The 26,042-nt window shown below is 39.8% G+C and overlaps 1 protein-coding gene across 2 annotated transcripts in view; it reads left to right on the forward strand.

The window, feature by feature from the left end:
• UNC13C (unc-13 homolog C) overlaps positions 1-26,042 on the forward strand; it is a 523,785-nt gene that overhangs the window by 402,173 nt on the left and 95,570 nt on the right. For both annotated transcript variants that reach the window (XM_006017955.1, XM_025197084.1), the window contains 2 exons: positions 2,331-2,408; positions 12,532-12,609. In XM_006017955.1, coding sequence (XP_006018017.1) covers positions 2,331-2,408; positions 12,532-12,609 — 156 coding nt within the window. The remainder of the gene's footprint in view (positions 1-2,330; positions 2,409-12,531; positions 12,610-26,042) is intronic.

A 26,042-nucleotide genomic window follows, 5' to 3' on the forward strand; every position in this document is an offset into this window, starting at 1 on the left:
TGCACCAAAAGCAGCAAGCGAGCTGTTTTGTAGCATCTTGATGAGGTTTATGGTGTGGAAACACCAGTTTATTTACAGGAATTACTTAAAGATTTCAGTCTTGTTCTCGCGAGGGTCTTGGACCTAACCTTGTGTGACATTGAGTAAATCCTCCTGGAAACAAAGAGTGTCCAGGAAGTGTGGCATCCCAGGAGACAGTCTGAATAAGGCTGCTGGCAAAAGTGATTTCCTGGTGCCAAACTTCCTGGACACATGCTGTGCTCCTAGAAAGACTTACTCTGTGTCACACAGTCAGCCAGAACTCTGAAAAATCTTCTTCTCTAGATTCTGCTTTCCAAAAACAAAGTGCATGTTTTATTTGGGGATATGTTATATGCAAGAAAATATGGTAATGGAATCTCCATTTGTCTCCGGATTGCTAAAGGATTAATTGAACAATGTAAGTGTCTGGTTAGGGATTTCAATGAACTTTTGTATGCTGCCTGCTTTCCTTCCATTTTTAGATTTCACCATTGAAAAATAATTCTTCCATAAGGTTTATCAGCCATTTTTAAAACCAACTTTACTGTATACTATTGAAGTTTTGTGCATGTAATACAGTTTCAACTCTTTTAGTTGGATTCCCTAGAGGAAAAAAATACTTTGAGCCAGCTGATCATATTCCAGCCAGATCAATGAGCACATCGGCAAAGGTGTTAATGTGGTGCGTTATCCCTCATAGCAACAGCCACCAAAACCAGTGCTGTGAGAGAGCCTCCATGTAAATGACCTTCTTTTCTCATTGATCTCTTAGAATCTACAGGTTTCATAGCAGACTGTAGGGTCTCCCGGTCTGTGTGATAGGGGAAGGGAGTCTTTATAGAGCTTTGCTTCCCAGAGCCATCTCTCTACTGAGGGCTTTGCTTTTTGGATGCATATTTTGCATTAGAGCACTACTCTAGGATTCAGGAGACACGGGCTCTATTCCCAGTTATTAAAATAAGCTGGGACTGGATTGCTGTGTGTGTTGAACAAGCCACTTCTCTCCTCTACCTCAATATCCCCATTATGCTTGCCTCCCTGATAAAATATTCTGAGGATGAGAAATGCTGTTAAGAATTAGGTATCATTATTGCTACTACTGATTATTAGAATAACAAAGGTAATTAAACTACAGCACAAATGGCACACTTACCATACTGTGCTGGTTAACCTGATGTTCTTTCTGTGTTAAGGCCATAAGCACATTTATTTTTCACACTAAAAGGGATTAAACATTATTTTATTTTGTACACAGAAACTTTTTTTGTTTTGTTGCTGACATCTTGTATACCAAATTCTACCTACCTTGAAAATATTAATGGCCAAGTTTATAAGAATTATGATTTAAAAACTTGCATTTTTTTAACTAAATAAGTATTTATACAATTCCCAATTCCCAATACAATAACTACAGAGGGTTGGAGGAAGAACTGCAAGTACAGGGTGACTGCTGTATCTATATTTGTAAAACAATGTTTGTTATGGAGCCTAATAATAAATGAGGTGGGAATTATAAAGCTGTATGCAAATGAAATATTACACTTTAGGTAAAGTCCAAAAGTAATTTTCTTTATTATGTCTGAAAGCAAGTTTGAACAGCTGTGGATAGAAGATATTTCAAAGTGGTCAGCTCCCTGTTTCTTCTGAATTTATGAATCTGCTGTTTGAGAAGCTTGCACATTATTAGGCTAGCTTCCTATTGGGTTGTTACACTTCCTTGAAAGCTTTAGAGCTCCATTATAATGCTTGTGGTTTTGAAGGACTTTGTATTTATACCTATTTTTGTGCTTTCATCATAACTTTCCTAAATCTGCAAGCAATGATCATAGTCCCATGATTATTGTGGCCTAATCTCACTTCTCTGGGGTTTAGACATTGCTGCCTTGGTTCTTGTTTCTCCATTGTTTTTAATCTGTGGGTTGTTGCTCTAGGGATTTTTGAGCTCACTAAAGTTCTGCTTAATTATGTGTGCATTGAAGAAACTAGAGCTCAATGTTCTTGCTTCTCAATTTCAGCATAACTAGCTTTAAAGTCTCTGTCTTACAGTAAATTATATTTCCTTCAAAAATGCAGCTCCTCAGTAGGTCAGTATTTGAAAATGTGTACACGCTAAACAGTAATATGAATAAAAACTAAAATTTAGTGAATTTAAAGGATAAAAACAATTTTCTTTGGATTATTTTATAACATTATCTATCTCCTTTATGAATTCACATTCCATTGAAACTTTTTGTATATTTATTTGCAAAGCTCTGCAGACAATATTTTGCAGATTAGCTATCTTAGTCAAGCATTTCTTTCCCATGTAGACTATCAACAAAGTGCTTCTTCAGTATGCTGCAATTATATCGAATGACTTCAGTTCATATTGTGATAAAGAAAATGTGGTGAGTATGCTTTATTTTACATAGAAAATGTATTTTGAAACTGTAAATACATTTAGAGAATGTATCATATTTACTGAAAATATGAGCATTTTATAGTGAAAAACAATGAAGGTGAGAAAGGCGATTTTTTTCCACAGGACAGTATATTTTCAGTGATTGCTTACATTGAAATATCACAGCTGATGGTAGGTAAAATTAACAGTGTCCCCCTAGATATGATTTATATATCTCAACCCTATACTCTCCTACTTATTTAGTTTGCGAAACTGGACGGTACTGTCAGTAATATTGTTCCTTGGAGCTGCAGATACAAGATCAGACTTTTTCATAGTCCACTGCAAAGGCATGGAAACATCATAAAGACTGGGAAATGCAATCAGATGGGGGGGGTGTTCCCAAGCATAAAAAATATCTACATTTTCATTTGAGTTCTCTTTGCATCAGTTTATCTGTCCTTATTAATGATCATTACCAGAGAATTTCGTCATATGTCAAGTGTGTGCAAATTATTTTTCTAGTTAAGCTGACTGTGACTTTAAAAAAATTATGAGGAAAAATCAGCATTTCCAAGAAAGTGGGAGACAGACTAAAAGCTCTTGAATGGTCTCATTCACACATGTAACCAGGAACCCTGGCAGGAGTGTGATATTACTATTCAATGTAAGGGCTTCCTGGTAGCATCTAATGTCCTTTGAGAAAGTCAAAGATGAGTGAAACACAGCCTTAACTTGGCAACCCTGGAGCAGACAATAGCCACCTGGAATTATCTGCAGGCATTCCAGCTGCATCACTGTGATAGGTATAACTGGGCGCATCTACATGAGACACTAAATGTGCTGTAGACTAATTCTTCTGCACATTAGCACATCACGGCAAAAACCATGCTAATGCACAGTAGAACTAGTCTACTATGCATTAGCATCACTAAAAAAGTATGTACTGGTGCTACTGTTATAATGTAGTGAAACAATTAGTATGACAGTAAATAATAATGTAATGGTTTTATTATAACACTCATGCTATATTTATATATGCTTTTGAAGTGCCCCTAAATTTGGAAATCTTGCAGATGGGTGCTTTGAGTTTAAAAGACTGGGCACCACTGAGATGGTAAGCTCTGGGGAGCCCAGCAGGAGTCCATGGTACATGTTACTCCTGGGAGAAAGTTCCACCCCCACTTCTCTCCCCTCCCCTCCATGGGGCCAGTGCAGCTGCTACCATAACAGTACAGGCTGCTGGCACCAAAGTCATCAGGGAATGGGGCAGAGCCCTAAGTGGGGCTCCCAGGAACCAGAGAGGATGTGCTCCCTGAGGAAGGTGCCATCCTATCTTCCCCCATTCTCTTCACTTGGCTAATATTACTGCTACTATGAGGAAGCAAACTGTGAAGGGAAGGGGTTAAGCAACAAGGACTCCTGAACTGTGCTCTGTCATGACCCAAAAGGCATGATTGTGTGTGTGTGCTTCAGCATCAGAATTATCCACGTTAAGTTGCAGAGCATTGCACGGGAGTTTCCTGTAGCAGAGGAAACCCCAGTGCAGGGACGAGTTTCCCGCCTTTTCTGCAGCTTCTTTTGCAGAGTGCATTGCTCGAGTTGCAAGAGGAATGCACGGTGCAAAGAAGTTCCCGCCACCCATATGCAAATTTGTTCCCCGTGATTGGCTAGTGCTAAATTATTCACACGTGGCGGCTAGCGATTGGCCTGTTAGCCGTATAAAAGGCTTGAGCAGTTTCCGCCCAAGCTGAAGAGGACTCCACATCCATCTCGTGGGGACTCTGGGTACACGGCAGGGTAATAGAGACCCTGTGTGAGATCCAGAGGAGCTTGGCGGCCTGATCCACCGCCCACCTCTTCCCGTCTTCGAGCGCGACTAATATAAGACGTATTTACGATTTCTACATTGGTGGCCTGTTCACCCAGAGCATCCGGAGCTCTGCACCGTGGAGCCTAGCAACCTCCACGAGACCGTCTGTGTTGTCTGTCTGTAACTGCAACTTAATCAAGCTTTCCAGCCTACACCATTGCCATCTCGGTGTAAGTAAACAATCTTTTAAACTACCGATACGCGTCCGTGCCTAATTCCAGAGCGAAAGCCACCCCTCTCCGCCCCCGCGTGCCCGGGCTGCTGGCCACAGCCTGCGTGCAGCGCGAAAAAGCGCCCGGGACGCGCCCGGCCCACACATGCTCTTCAGAGTGCAATTCTTCCATGTGCATGGCCAGGTAGACTCACACCCCAGCTCCCTGCAGCTGTACAAAGAACAGCAGCAGTGAAAGCCCTGGCTTGCCTTTAAAGGCAGCATTTTAAAGTGTCCCAGAGGCATGAGTTTCTGCAGCCCTCTTTGCTCCACTCTTGCAATGCTTGTTGCAGTCCCACACCTTATAGATCTTACTGGGTCAGGATGTTCTTGAGACAAGGAATTTGTTGTAATGCACTTTTTGGAGCAGTTGTATAGTTGGGAGAGCCATTGGATAAACTTTTGGGCATCAAATGCTATTCCTCAAGTCATCTTGTCCAACAGCTCTCTGAACTATACAACTGGTCCAATAAGCAGTATTGCGAAATATCATTGCCAGAGATTTAAAACTTGACTTTTTTTCAACAATAGGTGAAGAGCATCTCAATGGACTGGCCATATTGAACACTAACTCAGAAACTTTGATTTGAGGCTGTTTCCATGAAAAGTGGCATTCCCTGTGATTTTCGGCATAATCACTGGGGAAAAAAAAACTTACTGAAAATAAAATCCTAGCTCCCCGATGGGAGTCAGCAGTTCTCACAACTACCAGCACACAGAAAGGGAGCTAAAATGGCAGCTTCCCTCTCCTTCCTCCATTGCTGATTGGCCAAGAGGGCTGTCCATAGTGCAGCCCTTCCCCTCTCCACCAATCAGTGGTGAGGGGAAGAACTGCATGAATGGCAGCCCTTTTGACTGCAGAAAGGGGCAGAGCCACCTGAAGGGCAGCCCTCTTGGCCAATCAGCAGCTAGAGGTAGGGCTGCTACCAGGGCCCCCATACCTTCTTGATTTTGGTAGGTCCCTAGCCATGACCCATCTTATTGTTATGCATATGATGGGGATTATGTAAATAGCCCTTGGATTACCAGAAACATGCAGAACAAATCCATACAATTATTAAAAGGCAATGTTCCTCTAGGTCCAAAATATTAGGCACTCTGGGAAATAGTTACTCGTAGGGTAAACAGTCACTTAATGCTCTGGAAGAATCCCTTCTCACCTCTAAAAAGGCCATCAGTTCATGTTTAGAATACACAGACACCTGTTCAGTATGATGCCAAATTAGGATGTGAAGGAACCACTGCAGAGAGGCACATCTCAGCAAAATAACACTGAAAACCATGAGCCTTTCAGTAATTATCTCTCACAAGAGACAGAGAGCCAATGTAGAGCCTAGGCTTCCTGATCACAGTGACACAGGAGCCAGCAGCACAGGACCAGCCAACACGCTAGCTAACAGGGGAGTTTGAGTGAGGAGTTTGCCCCACCACTTCCTTTTTCTGTAAGCTTGCTGAGTGGAAGGAGGATGAAGGAATGTTTTTTTCCAGGACATAACAGCAAAAGAGGAAAAAAGAGCTAGCAGGAAAATCAGTAAAATGACTGGAAAATGCCACAATGCCAAAGCCTCTGCCACTACCATCCCTTTCTCTGGCTGTACTTGTGCCGTCTCTATGTAGGCATGGCTCCTGACCACTGAGGCTTCCACCCAGGCTCTGCCCTGGCTTTGCAGTGACTGTAGCCTGCATGTTCTTGCCAGAGACAGCTAGGTGGGGAGTGCTTGCAGTATGCACTGGTGGAATCTCTCAGGAATCGGATAAAGGGGCAGGAGGAGGTGGATAGGCTGCGAGACATCCGCAAGCATGTGGCTTTCCTTGACTCAGCGCATAAAGAGACCTCTGGCATCATAAGATGGACAGCCAGAAAAAGCACTAGAAGACACACTTTCTCTGGAAGGTGGAAGATGGTAGTCTGTCACCTCTGAGAACAGACGGCACTCTTCTTCTGGACCTGCAGCTTTCCAGATGGAAAATGGGTATGAAGATGTCACACTGAATGAGAAGGAGTCTCCACTCCAGTGGCAAAAGAAGCCAAGCCATGCACCCCTAAGCAAGTGGCTGAGACCACCACTATGAGAAAATGTGACAGGTGGTAGTGATTAGTGACCCTCTGATATGGAGCATGGAGGCATCCGTCTCCTGACCTGTTGGCTCCGGTGGTCTACTGCCTGCCACAAGCCCACATCTGAGATATCACAGAAAAGTTGCCCACTTATCCAACCCTCTGACTACTATCCAGTGCTGCTTATCTATGTGCATACTAATGATACTGCCAGGGACAACCTAGAACAGATCAAAAGTGAATACATGGCACTGGGTGCAAGGGTGAAGGGGACAGGGGCCCAGGTGATGTTCTTGTTGATCCTATCAGTCAAGGGTAAGAGGCAGACACATCCTTGAGATCAATGAATAGCTGCATAGATGGTGTCACCAGAAGAGATGTGGCTTCTTCAACCATCGGGTGGTGTTGCAGGAAGATGGACTGCTAGGAAGAGATGGGGTCCACCTGATGAAGAAGGTGAAGAGTATCTTTGTATACAGGCTTGCTGACTTAGTGAAAAGAGCTTTAAACTAGGTTCACCAGTGGATGAATACAAAGGCCTAGAGGTAAGTAAAGAGCCTGGACACCTGGATAATGGAAACTTAGCAAAGTTATCAGGGAAGGGATAGGGCAGTCAAACATCTTAAATGTTTTTACACTCAAGCAAGAAGTATGGAGAACAAACAGGAAGAATTGAAGGTCCTAGTACAATCACAAATTATTATGTAATTGGGATTGCAGAGACATGGTAGAATAGTTCACATGACTGGATTAGTCATAGATGGGATATAGCTTCTTCAGGAATGATAGGTAGGGGGAAAAAGAAAGAGGTATGATGTACTCATGGTCAGAGGTGTAGTATGAAGTGGAAGGGTAGACCTATTGAAAGCCTTGGGTAAAGGTGAGAGGGGAGAGCAAAAGGAAGGGGATGTCATGGTAGGTATCTGCTACAGGCCTCTAAACCAAAAGAAGGAAGTGGAAAAGGTCTTTAAACAAATGATAGAAGCTTCCAAATTGCAGGACTTGGTTCTCATGGGGGACTTCTATTATTGGGATGTCTGCTGGGAGAGAAACACAGCAGTGCACATTATGTTAGGCATAATGTCATCTGGTAGCTGCCACTGTTTGTGAAGACTGAAGTAAAAAAGGCATTTAAACCAAAAGAAGGAAGTGGAAAAGGTCTTTAAACAAATGATAGAAGCTTCCAAATTGCAGGACTTGGTTCTCATGGGGGACTTCTATTATTGGGATGTCTGCTGGGAGAGAAACACAGCAGTGCACATTATGTTAGGCATAATGTCATCTGGTAGCTGCCACTGTTTGTGAAGACTGAAGTAAAAAAGGCATTATATACTTCAGCTTTCTCTCCTGGACTCCTGTGTCCTTATTTCGATCCTCTCCTTCCTTCCTCCCCTTAGGATCTTGAATTCTTATCTTTTCATGGTCACTGGTAATTCCACCTTCTAAAATGATGTCCTCCTTGCTTGTGAGAAGGAAGTAGAGAAGAGACCAGAAGAGTGATTATGGAGAAGATGGACATGGACTTTTCTCTATGACTGCAGGGGACAGGACTAGGAACAATGGACTCAAGCTGCAGCAGGAGAAATTTAGGCTGGAGATTAGGAGGAACTTTTTATGAGGGTAGTTTATGAGGGCAGGCATTAGAACAGATACCTAGAAAAGTTGGATTTTCCATCCTTGGAAATGTTCAAAAGCAGGTTAAACAGACACTTGGTAGGGATAGTTTAATCACAGAGATGATGCTGCCTTGAGTAGGGAGCTGGACTAGCTGACCTTATAAGGTTCCTTCCAGTCCTACTTTCCAATAATCCTATGATCCAACAGTCACCTGCCATAGCATCTCAGCTTCTCCCTCAGGTACCACAAAAACTGGAAAACTAAGAAAGACAGGAAATTCCTTCCCAGAGTTCAGAAGGATAGTCTCACCTAGTACTGGTCCCACCAACAGCCACTGAGTACTGCATCTCCCATATAGGTCAACAGAAATAAAAGGTGTTTAGCACCAAGTGGGAGGTCACTGGCATCTTTCAGATTTGGACCCAACTTGCTAAACTAAGCTAAAGTAAATAAGAAACTCAGCAGCAGAATTTTTTTTACCCACACAGAAAATGGGGACAGAGTTTGTGATTTGCAAAGAATAATTGGAAAAACAGAAGTAATATACTAGCAGTGTCACCAGACCATGAAGTTAACACAATTCAGGGGTTACCAACAAAACAGAAGAATTCAGAAAGAAATACATTATAGCTAAATAGCAACCATCATCGGTTCCTCTTACTAACAATACAAAAAGCATTTGAAGTATCATATTTTCTACCAACCCATAGGTTCTCCTCATCTTCCTAAAAGTAAATCACTGTACTGAAAAGAGGGTTGTGTAGATCTCCCTAAGATGGAAAGGGGATACTTCTTACATTTTCTTATGAGTCTATGATTCAGTCTACTCCAGAGTTTATGCATGTGTGGGCCCAATTTGTTGCCATGGCCAATTATACTTTTGTGTAATACTGTACTTGCAGTTGATTTCAGTTTAATGCTAGTATGAAATCAAATTAACTTTTTTCTAAAAAGAATTAACTTTGATACCTAATGTTGAGCCATCACATCTAAATGTTTATGTTGTCTCAGCCTGTCTAATAGGAATTTTTTAATCATTGGAGTGATTGATTTTTTTAAATAATCCTGGATTGCTAATCTTTGTTAAAGTTTTAGATGGGATTAATCTCATTATGGCTTTCTAAAAGAGAAAAGATGTAAAGGATTACAACAAATGACTTCATAGAAAAACAATTTATTTTTTATTAGACTCCATCTAGTTGAAATATATATTGGTAGCTTTAATAAAATACTATTTGATCTGGGGGTCCCAGACAACTAAAACTCCTTTTTCTGTGTTTGATTCAGTAGATGAAATTAAAATAGGTACTTATTTATTACTGTAGTTAAATTTAAAACACTGAAGGGTATTTTCCCCCCGCAAGATCACTTTACTGATTTCATGCCATCAAATGTGCATTAAAACTTTTCCAATAAAAACATGGATTAAGGAGTAATTTTCGTAACAAAATGTATCCCTGATACCTAGTGTCATTTTACTTCCCATTGCCTGTCACTGTTTATAAATTCATTTTAGTTTAATGCATTTTGCTTGCTATTTGGTTTTATGTGTTGTTGTGTCTGGCAGCGTGGCTTTTGTAGGTTGCCGTAAACAGAACTCTGAGGGACAAGATAATATTGAGGCAATAAGCTATGAATGTATTTAAGCTTCAGTCCTGTATCCACTGAAGGCAATAGAAGTTGTCATTGAATTGAATAGTGCAAAAGCAAGTCATTAAAGGGCATCTCTGATTTGGGAGAAGCTGTTGATAACAGACTTCTTGGGAACAAGTTACCTGTTATACTATGTGTTTTTGTATTTAGCTCTGCTGCTTCTATATTGCTAAGGTATTTGCATTTGCTTTAAAAATACACTTGATTCATCTGCCTATTCCTCATCAGAAATCATAATCGCTGCTTTGTGACACTGCAGACAGTTTCCAAAGCAACCAGCAGTCATGTGTCAAAAGAGGATTACTACCAAAAAGCAGTAGGAATAGATAACCAGTATAGAAACAAGTATGGATTTTTTCACAGCAATAATGTCTGAAGTGACATACAAAGATAAATAGTGGCCCTCAAAATCATTGTGTGCTGAATCATTTCTGAAATGAAAATGAGAGGTAGGCTACATCCCATGTAGAGCTCACCCCTGTAGCTTCCCTGGAGTGACTTTACCAATTGATGGTTATGTATTTATTGCGTCCAAGAAGTACTCAATTTTTTACATGTAGATAATAAGGTAGATCCCTTGTCCCCATACAATTAACAGTCTAAAGACCTGACTTTGTCAATGCTTAGTACTAGCCATAGTATTTTTTACCACAAGTAGTTTCTATTGACATCCAATAGAAAGGGTGTAAGGAAAATTGTTTATTTCATTAACTTTTTAAACTCAGACACAGAATCCCAATAATTTTATCATCCAATACAATTTTCTGGTCTTTCAAGTGTTTTTATATGTTTTGAATACTCATATATTAAATAAATGTCTGTATATATTGCGTTTTTTACTATACTTATTATTTATTTATTACTCTCTGTCTCTAAGAGGCAGAGCTTTATTACTTTCTGTCTCTAAATGTCCTCCCCATTGTCTCTATTTTTAACGTCTTTGTTTTAATCCCTTTCTACCTTCAAATGTAACAGACAAAACAAAATTAAAAGATCTCTTCATATTTTAATTATGTCCTCCAGTTCGCTACCACCACAAGCTTCCCACTCCCCAAGTTCAATGTGTCACTTGCTAATTCAATTATATCTGAACAACAGCACATGGGAGATTTCAGTTCCCATTCAGCAACACAAAGAAGCATACAGCAGGCACTCAGGTGGGACTATCTGCAAAGACTAATGCAAAAGTAACTAGGATTTCTTGGATAACATAGTTACCTGCTGCTTCAACTGTACATATTTCACCTTGATGACAGCTGTAGATCTCTAGACAGAAATGTTTTCACAGTTCTCAGTTGAATAAATACAATTGTTTCTAACGTCAGTATTTTTCAAGTATTTTTCCAGGAAATATCAACTGTTTTTTTTAAGAGATTGTGTTTTTCTTTTAAAGGAAATACCAGTCATAGCAGTATCCTAACCCTAATATATAACACAAAGAAACTGTCTATTTTAAGGGCCTGCAGTTGTATCTATCTACTGAGGACACTAGTCTGGTAATTTATGAGGCATTTTTGCTTGGAATGTGACCAAAACTGCTAAATTCACTAGTGCTGAATTTTCTCATCAGTTCAGGACATGTTCTCTGACCCAATCCTCAGGAACCCCAAGCCAATATCTAGTGGCGAAAAATAGCAGGACACAAAGGAACTGAGGTGGGGATAGTGAACAGGACTGAGGAAGATGATTCAATGTTGTTGGAGGAGGAAGACAAATAAGCATCTAAGGACAGCATGCCCACATTTATTGTACCTTATTGAGGATGTGTGATGAAAGGTTAAGATGATTCAACCATAATTGTCTTTCCTCCAGTTTCTCTCTTTCATTCTGACCCTCAGTAGATTTATATGGTAATGCACAGTAGACTGTTGAATTATTTAAACACTTTTTTAATGCACCAGCACTAATCATACCATGATTCTGCACCACTGTGGGGCGTGTCACCATGTAGAAGGATCATTAATTTATGTGGATTGTTGTTATTATTTCATCGCCCTTCTACTTATTGTTAGGTTGAAAGGTGGATGCATTATTGAAATACATTACTTCAGAGCTTGAATGTAATATTCAGATCCACTGGAACATACCAACCCTGCCAAAACAGAATTCCATTATCAAGATTCATTTTATATTACCGAATCGTATGAATACACAAAGTCATATGAACACACAAAGTCCCAGTAATATCCCCCTTTTTTATATAATTCCAAATCAGATGGTTAATTTTATCAACATCTCTGGCAACTGCTGTCTTTTCCATTGTGATTTCCTCCATCTTTGACATACAATTCAATAAAGATTCTAGTTTAAAGAGGAAATTGTAAACACTCATATTCTAAGAATAAAGTATGAAGACATGTTTCTGTAACTGATATTGCCTTAAGCACTTAAGCACTTTTGAAGCAATACCACGTTGCCTATGGAATAATTTAGTTATTGATAAAAACAAATTGTTGATTTATTCATGCACTGTGGTCTCAAATGTTAACTGCTGCTAGTACCTAAAGTTATTCAATTTATGCTAAGATGGAAAGAATGCCCTCCATCTAATCAAAGAGAGTTTTTAGGTCAGTCCCAGATCACCTTTACCCTAACTCTTTAGACTTTTTTTTCTTGTAGCCATTCTAGTGTGTTTTATGTGTATATGCATGCATGCATATCTATCTATTCTCATATAATAAGATGATGTAATAATATAGGCTGTGTTTTATTTGTAGCCCTGCATCTTGATGAACAACATTCAGCAGCTTCGAGTCCAACTTGAGAAAATGTTTGAATCTATGGGAGGAAAAGAGGTGGGTGATTTTTGTTCCCTACATTCACTAAATAGGTACTTAGAGATCATTAGCGGTATTTTTCTAATCTAGCCACAGCCTTTGCTTCTGCTTGCCAAGAAAATAAAAATGTACAATTAGTTTTTTAAAAAGGCTTAAAAATTACACTATAATCGATTAAAGCAATACCATACAAGAAGTATTTCATGTACTGGGAATGCCAGAGAGAAGTAATACATTCTCACAGAAATATGCTAATGATCTGTAAAGTTCATCAATATTGGATGTTTTATGTTGTATTCTGTAGTGCCAGCTTGATTTTAATGTTTGTAGTGGAATATATTTTGTTTTGTTTTTTCTGTACTATGTTTTGCCTGCATCTGAAAACTTGTAGAAATGTGCCTTGTGCTTTGTCTATAATGTGTCATGTCTTTGTCCAATGCCTTTGACTCACAATCCACTGAGCAGAAGAAAGAAGGAGAGAGATTCTCTTATGAGGTTTGTGATAGTAAGCATCTTTTATTATTCCTGACCGTATTTCCTAAGGTTAAGAATAGCTACACTTCCTACCAATTTCCATGTGTGCATTTATACAATACTCCATGATCTAAATACAAAAAAGCTATGCTTTGGCATTAAATTTATACTCTAAATTGATTTTTTTTCAATAGGAGTAATGTAACATCTCTTAGAACTCACAAAATGCTGTAAATTTTATTGTTTTAAGTGCACTTTCCAATATTTGAGGACTTGATCTTGTAAACCTTATTCAAGTAGGTAATTTTCATTCACTCAGGCACCATTCTAGCAACCATGCCTGCTCACAAAACACTCAAGCACATGTTAAAGTTTAAGCATGTCTTTAGGCCTTTTAACTTTAATAGGACATAAGCACATGCTTAAGAGATTTGCTGAAACTGGCGCTCAGGCAGTCCCTTTGAAGTGACTGATCACTAACATGAGTAAGGATTACAGGAACAGTCCTTACACCTGGAAGATGTTGAAGTAGCTAATCCAAATGAACATCAATGTATTCTTTTTCAAATTATTGCTACCAGTGTGAATCACTATACACTATACTGTACACTCGTATAGGATTAATTGTGTACGCCCAATTGTTACTAGATTGCAGAAAAGTGGAGATCTCTGCCTGCTTCTGGTCAAGTGTTAACCCAGTAACACTTCAAATGATCTTCACTTTAAATGTTTTCCACGTAGCTGAAGTTGTCAAAAAACATTTTGAAAGTTTTACAATCTAAATGTAATTTTGGAAAATACCTGCAATAAATATATATACAAGTATTTTTATATAGTATTCATAATATTCATATTATGGTTAATTTTAGCAAGCCATTATACTATATATATTATAATAATCAGTCTGTTTTTGAAAGTTAGTAAAGAAACTAACATTTTCTCAAGAGGAATCCTGTGAACTCATAACAAAGCAATCCTTCGATCATGAGTGTGCTATCTTAATTTTCACTGACTAACCTTTAAAAATCAGCTGTTTCTTGTCTCATAGCCTCATATTGCTTTAATTTAATTACAACTTTGACACAGATTTAATGTAACAGAAGTTTACATTACTTGGGGGAATCAAAAAATACTTTCTTTAGGTAAAGCCATAGTTAATATTCCTCAATAAGATGCATACTACCCAGCTACAGATTGCCAGCCTTTAAAAAAGCTGGCAAATTAAGTCCATATGTGGCTGACCTTTCATAATGAACCAGGTCTGCTGAACGAATCATGCCTCTTCTGAGAACCACAGTTAATTGTCCCTGAAGGACATGAAACAGAATGTTGAGATTTTTATAATATGATTTTCAGGTCAAACATAAAAAATCTCTACTACACACAGCTCGGCTTGCCTATTTTTTTTAAGAAACCACTTGCGCTATTTTAATGTAATTGAGAACCATATTTTTGTGTTGTTCTTTGCACAGCAGTCTCATTTTACACAGTACTTTGATCTCAACAATCTCTGGACCTGTTGCTTCAAACTGTTGAGTTTCTACCATCATGCTGAAGCAGTTGAAGCTTGAGGTCTTAGAAGCACGTTGCCAGATCTTAGCCCTTACAGGCGTACCTTACGGTCTACGTTACTTTACAACATTAGGAACTATATTGTCTTCTATATTGGCACTATATTGTATATTGAAATAGTTCTGCCTTATATTATTAAACTCTGAACAATTCCCCCTCTGTTCCAAATCTTAGGATCATATGAAAGTAGGGCTGGTCTCATGAGGACATCTAGTCCAGCCCCCTGTCAAAGGCAGGATCATGCCTCACTAAATCATTCCAATTCCACAATTTCTCTAGGTAGCCTGGTCCAATGCTTGACCATCCTCACAGTCAGAAAGTTCTTCCTAATCTCCAACCTAAATTTCCTCTGCTGCAGCTTAAAGTCATACCTCCTAGTTCTATCCTCTACAGTAACAGAGAAAACCCCATCTCCATCTTTTCTATAATCACCCTTCAGATATTTAAAGACTATTATCAAATACCTCTCCAGTCTTCTCTTTTCCAGACTAAATAACCCTGGTTCTTCCAGTCTCATAAATCTTGCTTGCCAGGGCCCTAATCATTTTTGTCACTCTGCACTGAATACTTCCCAATCTGTTCACATCCTTCTTGAAATGTGGGGCCCAAACCTGAACATGACACTCCCAATGAGGCCTCCCCAGTGATGAAAGGAGTGGAAAAATTACTTTTCCTGAAGTGAAAGCAATATTCCTGTTAATACAGTCCAGTATGTTGTTGATTTTTTTTTACAGCAAAGGCCCACTGCTAGCTCTTCTTCATTTATAGCATCCCAAGTGTGGGACTTTGTACATGTCCCTTTTTTAATCTCCTCTGATTGATTTTAGACCATTTTCCCCATATATGTAGCTCATTCCAGATCCTAGCCCTGACCTATGGAGTTTCTGCCACCCTACACAACTTGGTGTCATCTGCAAATTTGCTAAGCATATTCTTTTATTCATCATCCAAATCATCAATGAAGATATTGAACAGTACCAGACCCAGGACTGAACCCTGGGGAACCCCACTTGATACATTTTCTTAGCTAGACATTGAGCCATTGATAACTACTTGTTGAGTCTGATGATCCAACCAGTTATGTAAGCACCTTAAAGTAATTTCATCTAGTCTGTATTTCCCTAGCTTGTTAAAGGCAATGCCATGGAAGACAGTATCAAAAGCCTTACTAAAGTCCAGGTATATCATATCCACTTTCCTTCCCCCATCCACCTGTAGGGCCTGTAACCTTATCATGACAGGAAGTCAGGATGGTCAGGCATGACCAGCTCTTGGTCATCTTCCTCATGACTGTTCCTTATCACCTTGTTCTCCTCTGGGTGCTTCACAATAGATTCCTTGAAGATCTGCTCCATCTTTCCAGGTATAGAGGTTAGGTTGACAGGTCTGTAGCTCCATAAATCCTCCTCCTTCCACTTCTTTAAGATGTGCACTATATTTGTCCTTTTCCAGTCATCTGGGACTTTACCTGACTGCTATGATTTCTCAAAGTGGATAGCTAATAGCTCCACAATTGCCTGAGACAATTCCTTCAGTAACCTAGGGTGTATCCCATTAGGCCCTACCAACTTGAAAGCATCTAGCTTCTTTAAGTCATGTCTAACCTGTTCTTCTACTACTCTACTATTACTCTAGGCTGTTTGTCTCTTTCCATATTGACACTGGGTAGCTGCCCCTATTTATGAAAACTAAAGTGAAAAAGGCATTATATACTTCATCCTTCTCTGCATCATCTATAACTAGATTGCCTTCTGCATTCTGTAGGGGACCTATGACTTCTTTGGTCTTCCTCTTATTCTTGGCATACTTGTAGAATCCTTTTTTATTGCCTTTTATGCCCCTTGACAATTGCATCTCAAATTGTGCCTTGGCCTTCCTAATGTTCTCCCGGCATGCCCATGCAATGCTCTTATACTCTTTCCTAGTTCTGTCACCAAGTTTCCACTTTTTATAGCATTCCTTTTTGAGTTTCAGCTCCTTGAAAAGATTGCTGTCTAGCAAGGCACTTCCCATTTTTTTTTCAGATAGGGAAAGTTTGCTCTTGTGCCCTTAAAAGGGCCTACTTAAAGTAAAGCCAACTTCCCTAGACTCTTTTTCACCTCACACTTGCCTACCAGAGGATCCTTCCCACTAGTTCACTAAGTTAGGTAAAATCTGTTTTTCTGAATGAAGTATTTTATTCTGCTGCTCTTCTTCCCTTACCTTAGGATCTTCCACTTCGTCATTCTGTGGTCACTGTCACCCACTTTACCTTCCACCCTCACATTTTCAACCAATTCCTCTCTATTTATAAGCAGCACATCAAGAAGAACTTCCCCCCTCATTGTCCTTTCTACCATCCAAATCAAACAGTTATCCCCTACACACTCCAAGAACTTGCTGGACTGCTTGTGCACTGCTGTATTTCTCTCCCAATAATTAAAATTCCCATGATAACCAAGTCCTGTGATTTGGAAGCTTCCATCAATTGTTTAAAGAAGGCCTCATTTACCTACTCCTGGTTCTGTAGCGTGCAGCAGACACCCACCATGTCATCCCCTCTGATGATCTCCCCTCTGACCTTTACCCAGAGGCTTTCAACAGGCCTCCCTTTCATTTCATACTGGACCTTGGAATACGTGTACATCTCCTTTATATGTATGTCAACACCTCTCCTGCCTAACCTTCCTGAACAAACTGTACCTATCCATGATTATACTGCAGTCATGTGAACTATCCTACCACCAGAGCCATCCCTGGGTGGGTGAATCCACTCATTTCCCCCCTACCACCTCCCTGCTGCTGGCGCTGCCATCGATGGTGGCGACGGGTTCTTTGCATACAGGGTGCATGGGATTGGGGTAGGGGCGGGGCCCTGCACAAGCTGATTTGCCCCGGGCCCTGCACTCTCCTTGGGTTGGCTCTGTCTACTAAAGTTCCATAATTCCAATTACAACATTAATTTTGTGATTGTACTAGGACCTCCACTTCTTCCCATTCATTTCCACTACTTCTTACTTAGTATATAAACATTTTGGGTATCTAAACTGATTGTCCTATCTTCTCCCTGGTAACACAGGGAGATATTCATGCTTCACTTTACCAAGTTTTTATCTAGGTTCTTTACTTAAGGAAAACTTACATTAATTGACTTTTTAATATCTTAGCTTTTTAAATTAAAATGTGAGATAAAGAAAAATATTGGTGCCCTAGTGCTTTTCTCATAGACGGTGGGTTTGCCTACACATTTCTCTTCTAAGCAGACTTAGCCTAAAATCATCATTTTTAAGATGCATTAAGAGTGTGTGTCTACATGTGCGCGCATAATGCTCCTTAAAAATGACAATATACAGCTATGTGAGCTTAAATTTGATATCTGTATAAAGCAGGCATCAAATTTAGGCACAAATATCTAAGTCGCATCAGCACATGTGTAGATAGATGCGCTAATGTGCATTAAGGTGGTGTGCGGCAAGGGCTACACACCACATTAATACACATTAGCACATCTGCACTTGCGCTAATGTGACTTATCTATTCGTGCCTAAATTAATGTGCCTTAATGTGTATTAGCGTGTTCATGTGTAGACACACGCCTAAATTGCCTCAATGCGCCTTAAACAAAGGTGCATTAAGTTTAGGCACACTTAAATAGTTTCATAGCTGGTTTCATAGTTTGTAGGGTCGGAAGGGACCTGAGCAGATCATCGAGCCAACCCACTGCCATGGGCAGGAAAGAATGCAGGGATCAAATGACCCCAGCTAGGTGTGTATCTAGCCTCCTTTTGAAGATCCCCAGGGTAGAAGCGAGCACCACTTCCCTTGGAAGTTGGTTCCAGATCCTAGCTGCCCTGACTATGAAGTAGTGCCTCCTGATATCTAGCCTGAATCTACTGTCCATCAACTTATGGCTGTTATTCCTCGTTACTCCTGGTAGTGCTCAGGGGAAGAGGGACTCTTCCATTGCCTGCTGGTCCCCCTTAGTCAGTTTGTAGACAGCCACCAGATCCCCTCTCAACCTTCTCTTGTGGAGGCTGAACAGGTTCAGTCCCATAGCCTCCCTTCGTAGGGCCTGCCTTGCTGCCCCCTGATCATGCGAGTGGCCCTCTCTGGACCTTCTCGCTGCTGTCCACATCCCTTCTGAAGTGCGGCGCCCAGAACTGGATGCAGTACTCCAACTGTGGCCTGACCAATGTCACATAGAGGTGCAGGATCACCTCCTTGGACCTGCTCATGATGCATCTATGGATACATGACAAGGTGCGGTTAGCCTTCCTGACACATGTATCACCTATTCCAGTCCTTACTGCTTTCTCCTTTATTATAACAGAGATTTAGGGTAAGTAGCCTAATTAAAGGTATGTTTTATAGTATCAAAGAAATGTGAGTAATTCCAACAGAGTTTAGTGTATTCTGAGGAGCTCCCAATAAAAGGATTATGAATGTTAGGCATTTTTTGATACTTTAATATCATGTTTCTCTGGAAAGATCTTTATTGGTATATGGTTGTTTTTTGTCAAGTAATGGAAGATGTAACTGACAAAGTATGATGTGACACAACCTCAGCTATGCATCAGGCAAACGCTCACATTATATGAAGTTGATTCATGATTTTTTTTTCCTTTCCTTGAATAATGACAATTAAAATTTGATTGAGATAACTGAAAATCCAAATGTGTCTTCAAAGATCACATCACTGGTAACTCACGTACATAATCAGAATTACATTTGGGTGTTCTGTCAGTTTTCAGCTTATGAACTATGTAGGTCATGAGATTTCTAACAGTGTTGTTTCCCTCATTTTACCAGTTGCAAGGTACATCCCATGACACTGAAGTCAGTGAGAATAAAGAAACCTCATAGTCTTCCAGAATGATGCCCAGAATACATTATTGCTATGTATTTAGCATTCTGGGGAGTGCATCAACAACTTTTCTGCATATATGTCATAGTTCTCAATGGATTTTTAAATCTTATTCCCATAAGATTTGGTCATTGTTTGTTTCACTTTCCCTCAGTCACACAAGAAAGTGGCTTATAGCTGGTTCTAGCCCTGGTGTGGTTTGGCCACATGTCTGACCACATTTTTACATAATATTTTTGTGACTGGTTTCCTTTTTGTGGTGCCATTAATTGCCTGAATATATGGCCAGGTTACTATTTAAAATATGACTAACAAACTAAATGTGCCTGAAGTGTTGCATCTGCCAGGTGACTGTGTGTCAGAATGACTGGGAGCATATGAAAGAGTTCTGTACCTTAGAAAGGATATGACTAAGAGGGGACATAAAAAATACAAAAACAATAGGGAGGGTCTATAAAGGGATCTTCTGTTCTTCCTATTTTGTAACACAGTAGCAAGGGGACAGGCAATAGAATTAGGAGGAGACAAAATCAAAATGAATAAAAAGAAATACATTTTCTCACAATGCATTGTTAGATTGTGCAACTCATTGCCTCTGGATATTGAGGAAACCAAGAAGTTAACAAGATTTGAAAAGACTGGACATATATATGGATGATAAGGATGTCCAGAGTTGTTATAATTAAAGCTAGCAAAAATCAGTATCCTTTCCATAAAACCCATGCTTCAGGTCTTAAGCCACTCACTAATATAATGAATTTGGAAAAGACCTAATATGTACAGAAGATGATCACAGATCAATTTACTGCAAGATTCTTACAACTTCTTCTAAAGAGTCTGGTGTTGGCCACAGTCAGACAGGGACCGGGGGGGGGGGTGTGTGTGCACATACCCCATCTATACCATCCACTTCAATTCTGCACTGATTTGCACATGTAAGATTTTTTTTCCCTGTGGCACTCCTTTCTTTCTTTCTTTCTTTCTTTCTCTCTCTCTCTCTCTCTCTCTTTCCCCCTGATGTATCTCTGGTAATAGTAACTAGTATCAAGAACTGTAAAATCCTGAAAAAGGGCTTCATAACTCTAAGTTATGAAGCCTTATCTCTATGACCTGAATATTCAGGTAATAGTATGTGAGAAATGAAGGCTGGCATATTGAAAAATGAATTTCTGTATTAATGCTCTCAAGTAAATGAATAGAGAAAAAAATCACGTGTAGTTACAGTTCTGCTTCCAAATCATGTTTCCTTGACACTCAGCAAGAGTATGCAGAATACTGAATGAAGTTAAAATGAGTTATCAACTTCAAGGTAGTTAAAGTGATGTTGTAGCCATGATGGTCCAGAATTATGAGAGGCAATTATGAGATGGAATTATGAAAGGCAAGGATTTCCTAGAGTGATCTTTTATTGAACCAACAAGCTTTTGAATACAAGGCAGTCTTCAGCTGGTCATGTGACCTGATGAAGGTGATCTGATGAAGAGTGTCTTGCATTCAAAAGCTTGTCTAACTTTATTGCAACTGTGAAGTTGGTCCAATAAAAGTTGTCACCCTTAGAAATCCTTTCTTCTTATCAACTTCAACACAGAGCAAAATACATTCTATTAGAAAACTTATAAGCCAGGAATATAACACATTTAATGATAAATCACTATTAGTCTCACAGGAGTGATCTTTTGAGTATTAGAAAGTAAATTGCTTGGGCCAAGTTTTGGTTAAGAAACAGACTGAGGTAAAGATAGCTTTCTGGGTGTTGTTTTCTCTAGGTATATTTAGATACATTTGTGATACTGCATACAAAATAAATATGTTGGCAATCTTTTCCAATATGCTAGTGATACAACTAACAACATTTTGCAAATGACAAAATGTCAATCAATTTAAAGAATAGTGATATTTTTCTTTCATTATAGCATACTTAAATATCATGGCACAAATGTTCCTTATTTAGGTATTAGCCAGTTCTTCATCAGAGCAAACCAAATTTTGCTTCTTCAACTCTTTTACCATGATCTTGTGGTAGGCACAGTCCCAGAATCTTATGATGACCCCTACCTCATGTAAGAATTCCATTACATTCCAGTGACTTCCTGGTAGTTAAAAAAAAAAACTCTTTTCTCCAAGAAATGTTAAAATTTAAGTCTCTGGGAACTATACATTTTTGCTCATTTGTCTGCTTACTTGAATGTACTTTTCTCAGATTACTCATACATGTTCCCCATGTGGTGAACCCACAAAAACACTGAGTGTTGTACTCACTGAATGCATTAATTTCTAATAATAGCTTAATTTGCTTAGTCTGCCATTTGAAGTGGTAAGATGCTTAAGATCACATAGGAAGACAAGGTTCCTTGGGTGAATTTGATATCTTTTATTAGACCAACCCAAATAGTTGGAGAATAGTTATTAAGCAAGCTTTCGGGTTCAAAAACCCTTCGTCAGGCTCAGGAAGCTGCAGCAGTTGCTGTGTGCTCTTCCTGGATGGAATGAAAAGTAAAGAAGCCAGGGGCTGGGCTGGGCTGGGCTGGGGAGTCAGTTGCCAGGCAGGTTATAATGTGTCAAAAATCCAATGTCTATGTTTAGTCCCTGATCTCTAGTATCCAGCAGGTTGATGAAATGGAGCTCATAGGCTCGTCTCTGGGATGTGTTGTGTAAGTTTCCCTTGAGGATCAGGACTGAGAGATTGGAGAGAGAGTGGCCCTCCTGTGAGAAATGTGCCCCCACCGGTAATTGGGTATTTCTGTCTTTGATGGATTTCCGGTGTGCGTTCATTTTGGTGCGCAGTTGTTGTCTGGTCTCTCCTACATATTTTCCATCAGGTCATTTGGTGCATATACCCCTAAGTTCACATAGGAGGATTTTATCCATATAGGTGGTTCTTTCAGTGGAATTCTAAGTAGTAAGTGGCAATAAGAAGCTCATATATGCGAGGAAAATAGATCTCTGAAGGATTTTAAATATATATACATAACCTTTCTGTCCCAAGATTGCACCCTCTTAGGGAGGCTTCACCCATGTCTCAAGTCCCAAGTCTGGGACTTGAGGCTCACCCAAAAAGCAGTTCCAGGAACTTGCACCCTTATACCTGCCCTTCAGCAATGGGCTGGAGAGTGGGGCTTCACTGGAGAGTCCTTTGAGCGTCTCCTTGGGTTCGCTGGGGTGCAGGAATCTGCTAGGGAGCATGGGTCCTACTGCGTTGCAAGGGGCCCCTCGTTCCTCTGTGCAAAGCTGTAGGGTGATCTCCACTTCCATGTGGTGGCCTTGAGGGGTTAACTGCAGCTTTCTTCAGTATGCCACACTCCTACATTCCTAGTCCCAATCCCAGCTCTGCTGGGCAGAAAAGTGCAAAACAGCTCAAAAGAAAGATCAGGCCTATCTTGCCTTGGGCCTGAACTACAACTAGCATCCAACCGCACCACTTGGTTGGGACATAAATTACAAAAAGGTACAAAAGGAGGCCCAGGCCTATTTTACTGGGCCTGAACTGGGCAGCAAAAAGCTAGCCAGACCTATACTACACTGAGGCCTGGATAAACAACATGTAGTGCCAAGTCCCACCCTAGCTCAAACTGTGCCAGACTTTACCCTGGCCCAAATCTGCCAGCCAAACATATGGCTGAGGTTCAACTGCACAGCTAGGCTGAAATGCAATAGCTGTGAAACAGCAAAAAGTGTCCAGGCCTATGGCTGTAGCCTTGACATCCAGTCTTAGCTATACCACAACGCTGAGATAATATATTTTGCAAACACAGGGGCCAGTAACTGCCATGACCCATTCCTTGGCAGTTTGCTCCAGGGATTAATACCCCCATGGCATTAACCCACTTAAGAAAAAAAAAGGTGAAAGAGGGAGGAAAAAGGAGTCTCAAACTCCAAGACAGGCTTTCTCTCCCTGTACCTGAGACTTTCCCATTACATAGCTTTCGCTGGCCTGTCTAGTGAAGAGGGATGGAGACCCCCCCCATGGAGAACAGGTTTTCTGGCTCCCAATTCATCTGTGCAGTTCTCAGTAGCTGCAGGAGAAAGAGAGAAACCTTAGTTGAGTTGTTCTTATATATCTGGTGTGACATCATCCAAGCCTTGTCCAATTAAGGAATGCCATGCTTCAGCATCTCTCTTACTCAATTTCTCTGGAAGATCTTCTGCTTCCTCTGGCCAGTGAGGCCAGAGGGTTGATGCAGGCCCCAGCTTGCCTGTACATGCACAAAAAATCCGCAATACATGACCCAGTGTGTGTGTGGGTGTTACATATACCTACATATATATACTCCCTTTTAAAATAAATGAGTACGGGATTCAGCTGATTCGTATTGTACCAAAGACTAAATTCCAGTTTGATATTCATATTTTTACTTTAATTTGTTTCTGAGTATTTTAACCTGGATATTTAATATAATTGGTTGGGATTCTCAAAGGAACACAATAAAATTAGTGTCTACTAATTTACCTCCTGCTGACCCCATGGCACTTTAAAAATACTACCTATGAAAATTACCACTCGAGTAGTTGTTATTTCATGAAAGAGTTTTCAGATATATAGTCTGAAGCTTTAGTGTCTATATACTCTATGCTATCCATTCCATTAGTTGATAGAAAACAAAAAAGTCCATAATGCCCAGTGATTTGCTTAATTTCTGCTGCTAACTACTAATGTTCATGAAACAGTTAGGTGTTTAAAATGGTTTTTTTTCCATCTCCCAACTGATTTAAAATAAGTCCTCTTTTTGGAAGAGGAAACTAGTTTATCTGTGAAATACAACTGGATTGGTGCCTGCAAAGTCTCTTCTCACTTCATTGAATAAGTCAGGTGTATTTTTATTGGAGAAGAAAGATATGTTTTTTGCTCACTATAAACTGAGTAAATAGCCAAACAGCTACTGCCTAGCTCAAATACATTCTATGTTGTCAAAGCCTACTTTAAAAATCTGCCCACTGTAGCTGTTTGTTATCCTACTGTTTGTGAAATACTGTTCAGGTATGTATTTTTATATTGGATGAAACCTTCTGGATGTGGGAATGGAGAATGCAGAGGATGTGCATCTGCATTTCTTTCCAAAATGTTCAATTTATATGGAACAAGAATGAGTTGGGCGAGATGAAATACTAATCCTGCTGAGATATAGGTTTTTTATAAAGTGTAAATTCTGTAGCAGCCCTCTGAAACATCACTTAATTTTGTCACATAGATGCTGTACATCAATAGTGACAGCAATTGGTATAGAAAATATAATAAATATAGAAGATATAATGCTGCTACAGAACTAGCATTTTTACTACAACATGACATGGTGATATTACATCTTTGATACAGCCTGGTTCATGCAGAAAAACAGATTTTCCCAGGAAAGACTGAAGCTACAAATTATCAGTACAATAGGCATCTGTCTTGGAAACTAATATATTTGCATCGAGTAAGGCATCAGCTCATTGAACATCTGTGAGTGTGGCTGTAGAACCCAATTCTTAATTGACAGTGCTTTCCACACTAATCACATATGAAGTTCATATCTAGCAGTCCTGAATGTGGAGTGGGGTTCTTCCTGAGGTTTCTTCTTACTTCTTCATGTTGGGCTCTTCTTTTCTCCAAAGCCTTCATTCCACACTTAATAGGCTGTTTCCAAATGGTTTGATCATCAGCAATCTTCTTCCAGTTGTTTGGCTTATGTGCATTACCTTCATATCTCTCTTGCAAACATTTTTGTGACACAGATAATGATGACTGTGTGGTTTTCTTCCTGAAAAGAACTTTCCATATAAGAGATCCCTGCGTATACAGCAATCATCCATTCTCCACATATGACCAAGCCATCAAAGTTGATGCTAACTGAGAAGAAAATGGATGCTCAAAATGCTGGCATGTTCCAAGACCTCAGCATGGGCAACTTTGTCCCGCCAGGAAATTCCTAGAATGTGGCAAAGGCAACAAAAGTGGAAGCTGTTGAGATGTTTTTCTTGAGTAGATTATGTGGTCCAGGATTCACTGTCATACAAAAGGGTGTTGATGACGCAAGCATAATACTCATTGACCTTGTTGTCGTTCGACTCTCATTTGGCTCAAGATACTCATGATACCTGGTACTTTGCCAATGCTGTTATTCAGTTCAGCCTCAAGTCACAGGTTGTTAGTACCAATGGAGCCAAAATAAGTAAATTTACTTACAACATCCAATACATTTTAACTTATTGTATTCACTGGTAGTGAATCAGTGTTCTGCCCGATAACATGGGTGTTCTTGATGCAGATTGTAAAACCAAGCTTTTTGCAGACATGAGCAAAGCCACTCTGTGTAGGCTATCAGGGTAGTGTCATCAGCAAACAACAGCTCACAAATCAAAATTTTCTGCACTTTAGTCTTCACTTTAAAGTGTGTGAAGTTGAATGATTTTTCATCTGAGCTTGTATATAGATAAATTCCTGCAGTCACAGTCCCAATAGTGTATATCAGAAGAATTGAAAATAATAGAGTTGGGGCAAGGACACAGTCCTGCTTGACTCCATTTTGAATCTTAAAAGCCTCAATTCAATAGGCTTTTGATGCATCATATTCCATCATGGAAAGAG

Source organism: Alligator sinensis, unplaced genomic scaffold (assembly GCF_000455745.1).
Source record: "Alligator sinensis unplaced genomic scaffold, ASM45574v1 scaffold250_1, whole genome shotgun sequence".
Taxonomy (NCBI): Eukaryota; Metazoa; Chordata; order Crocodylia; family Alligatoridae; genus Alligator; species Alligator sinensis.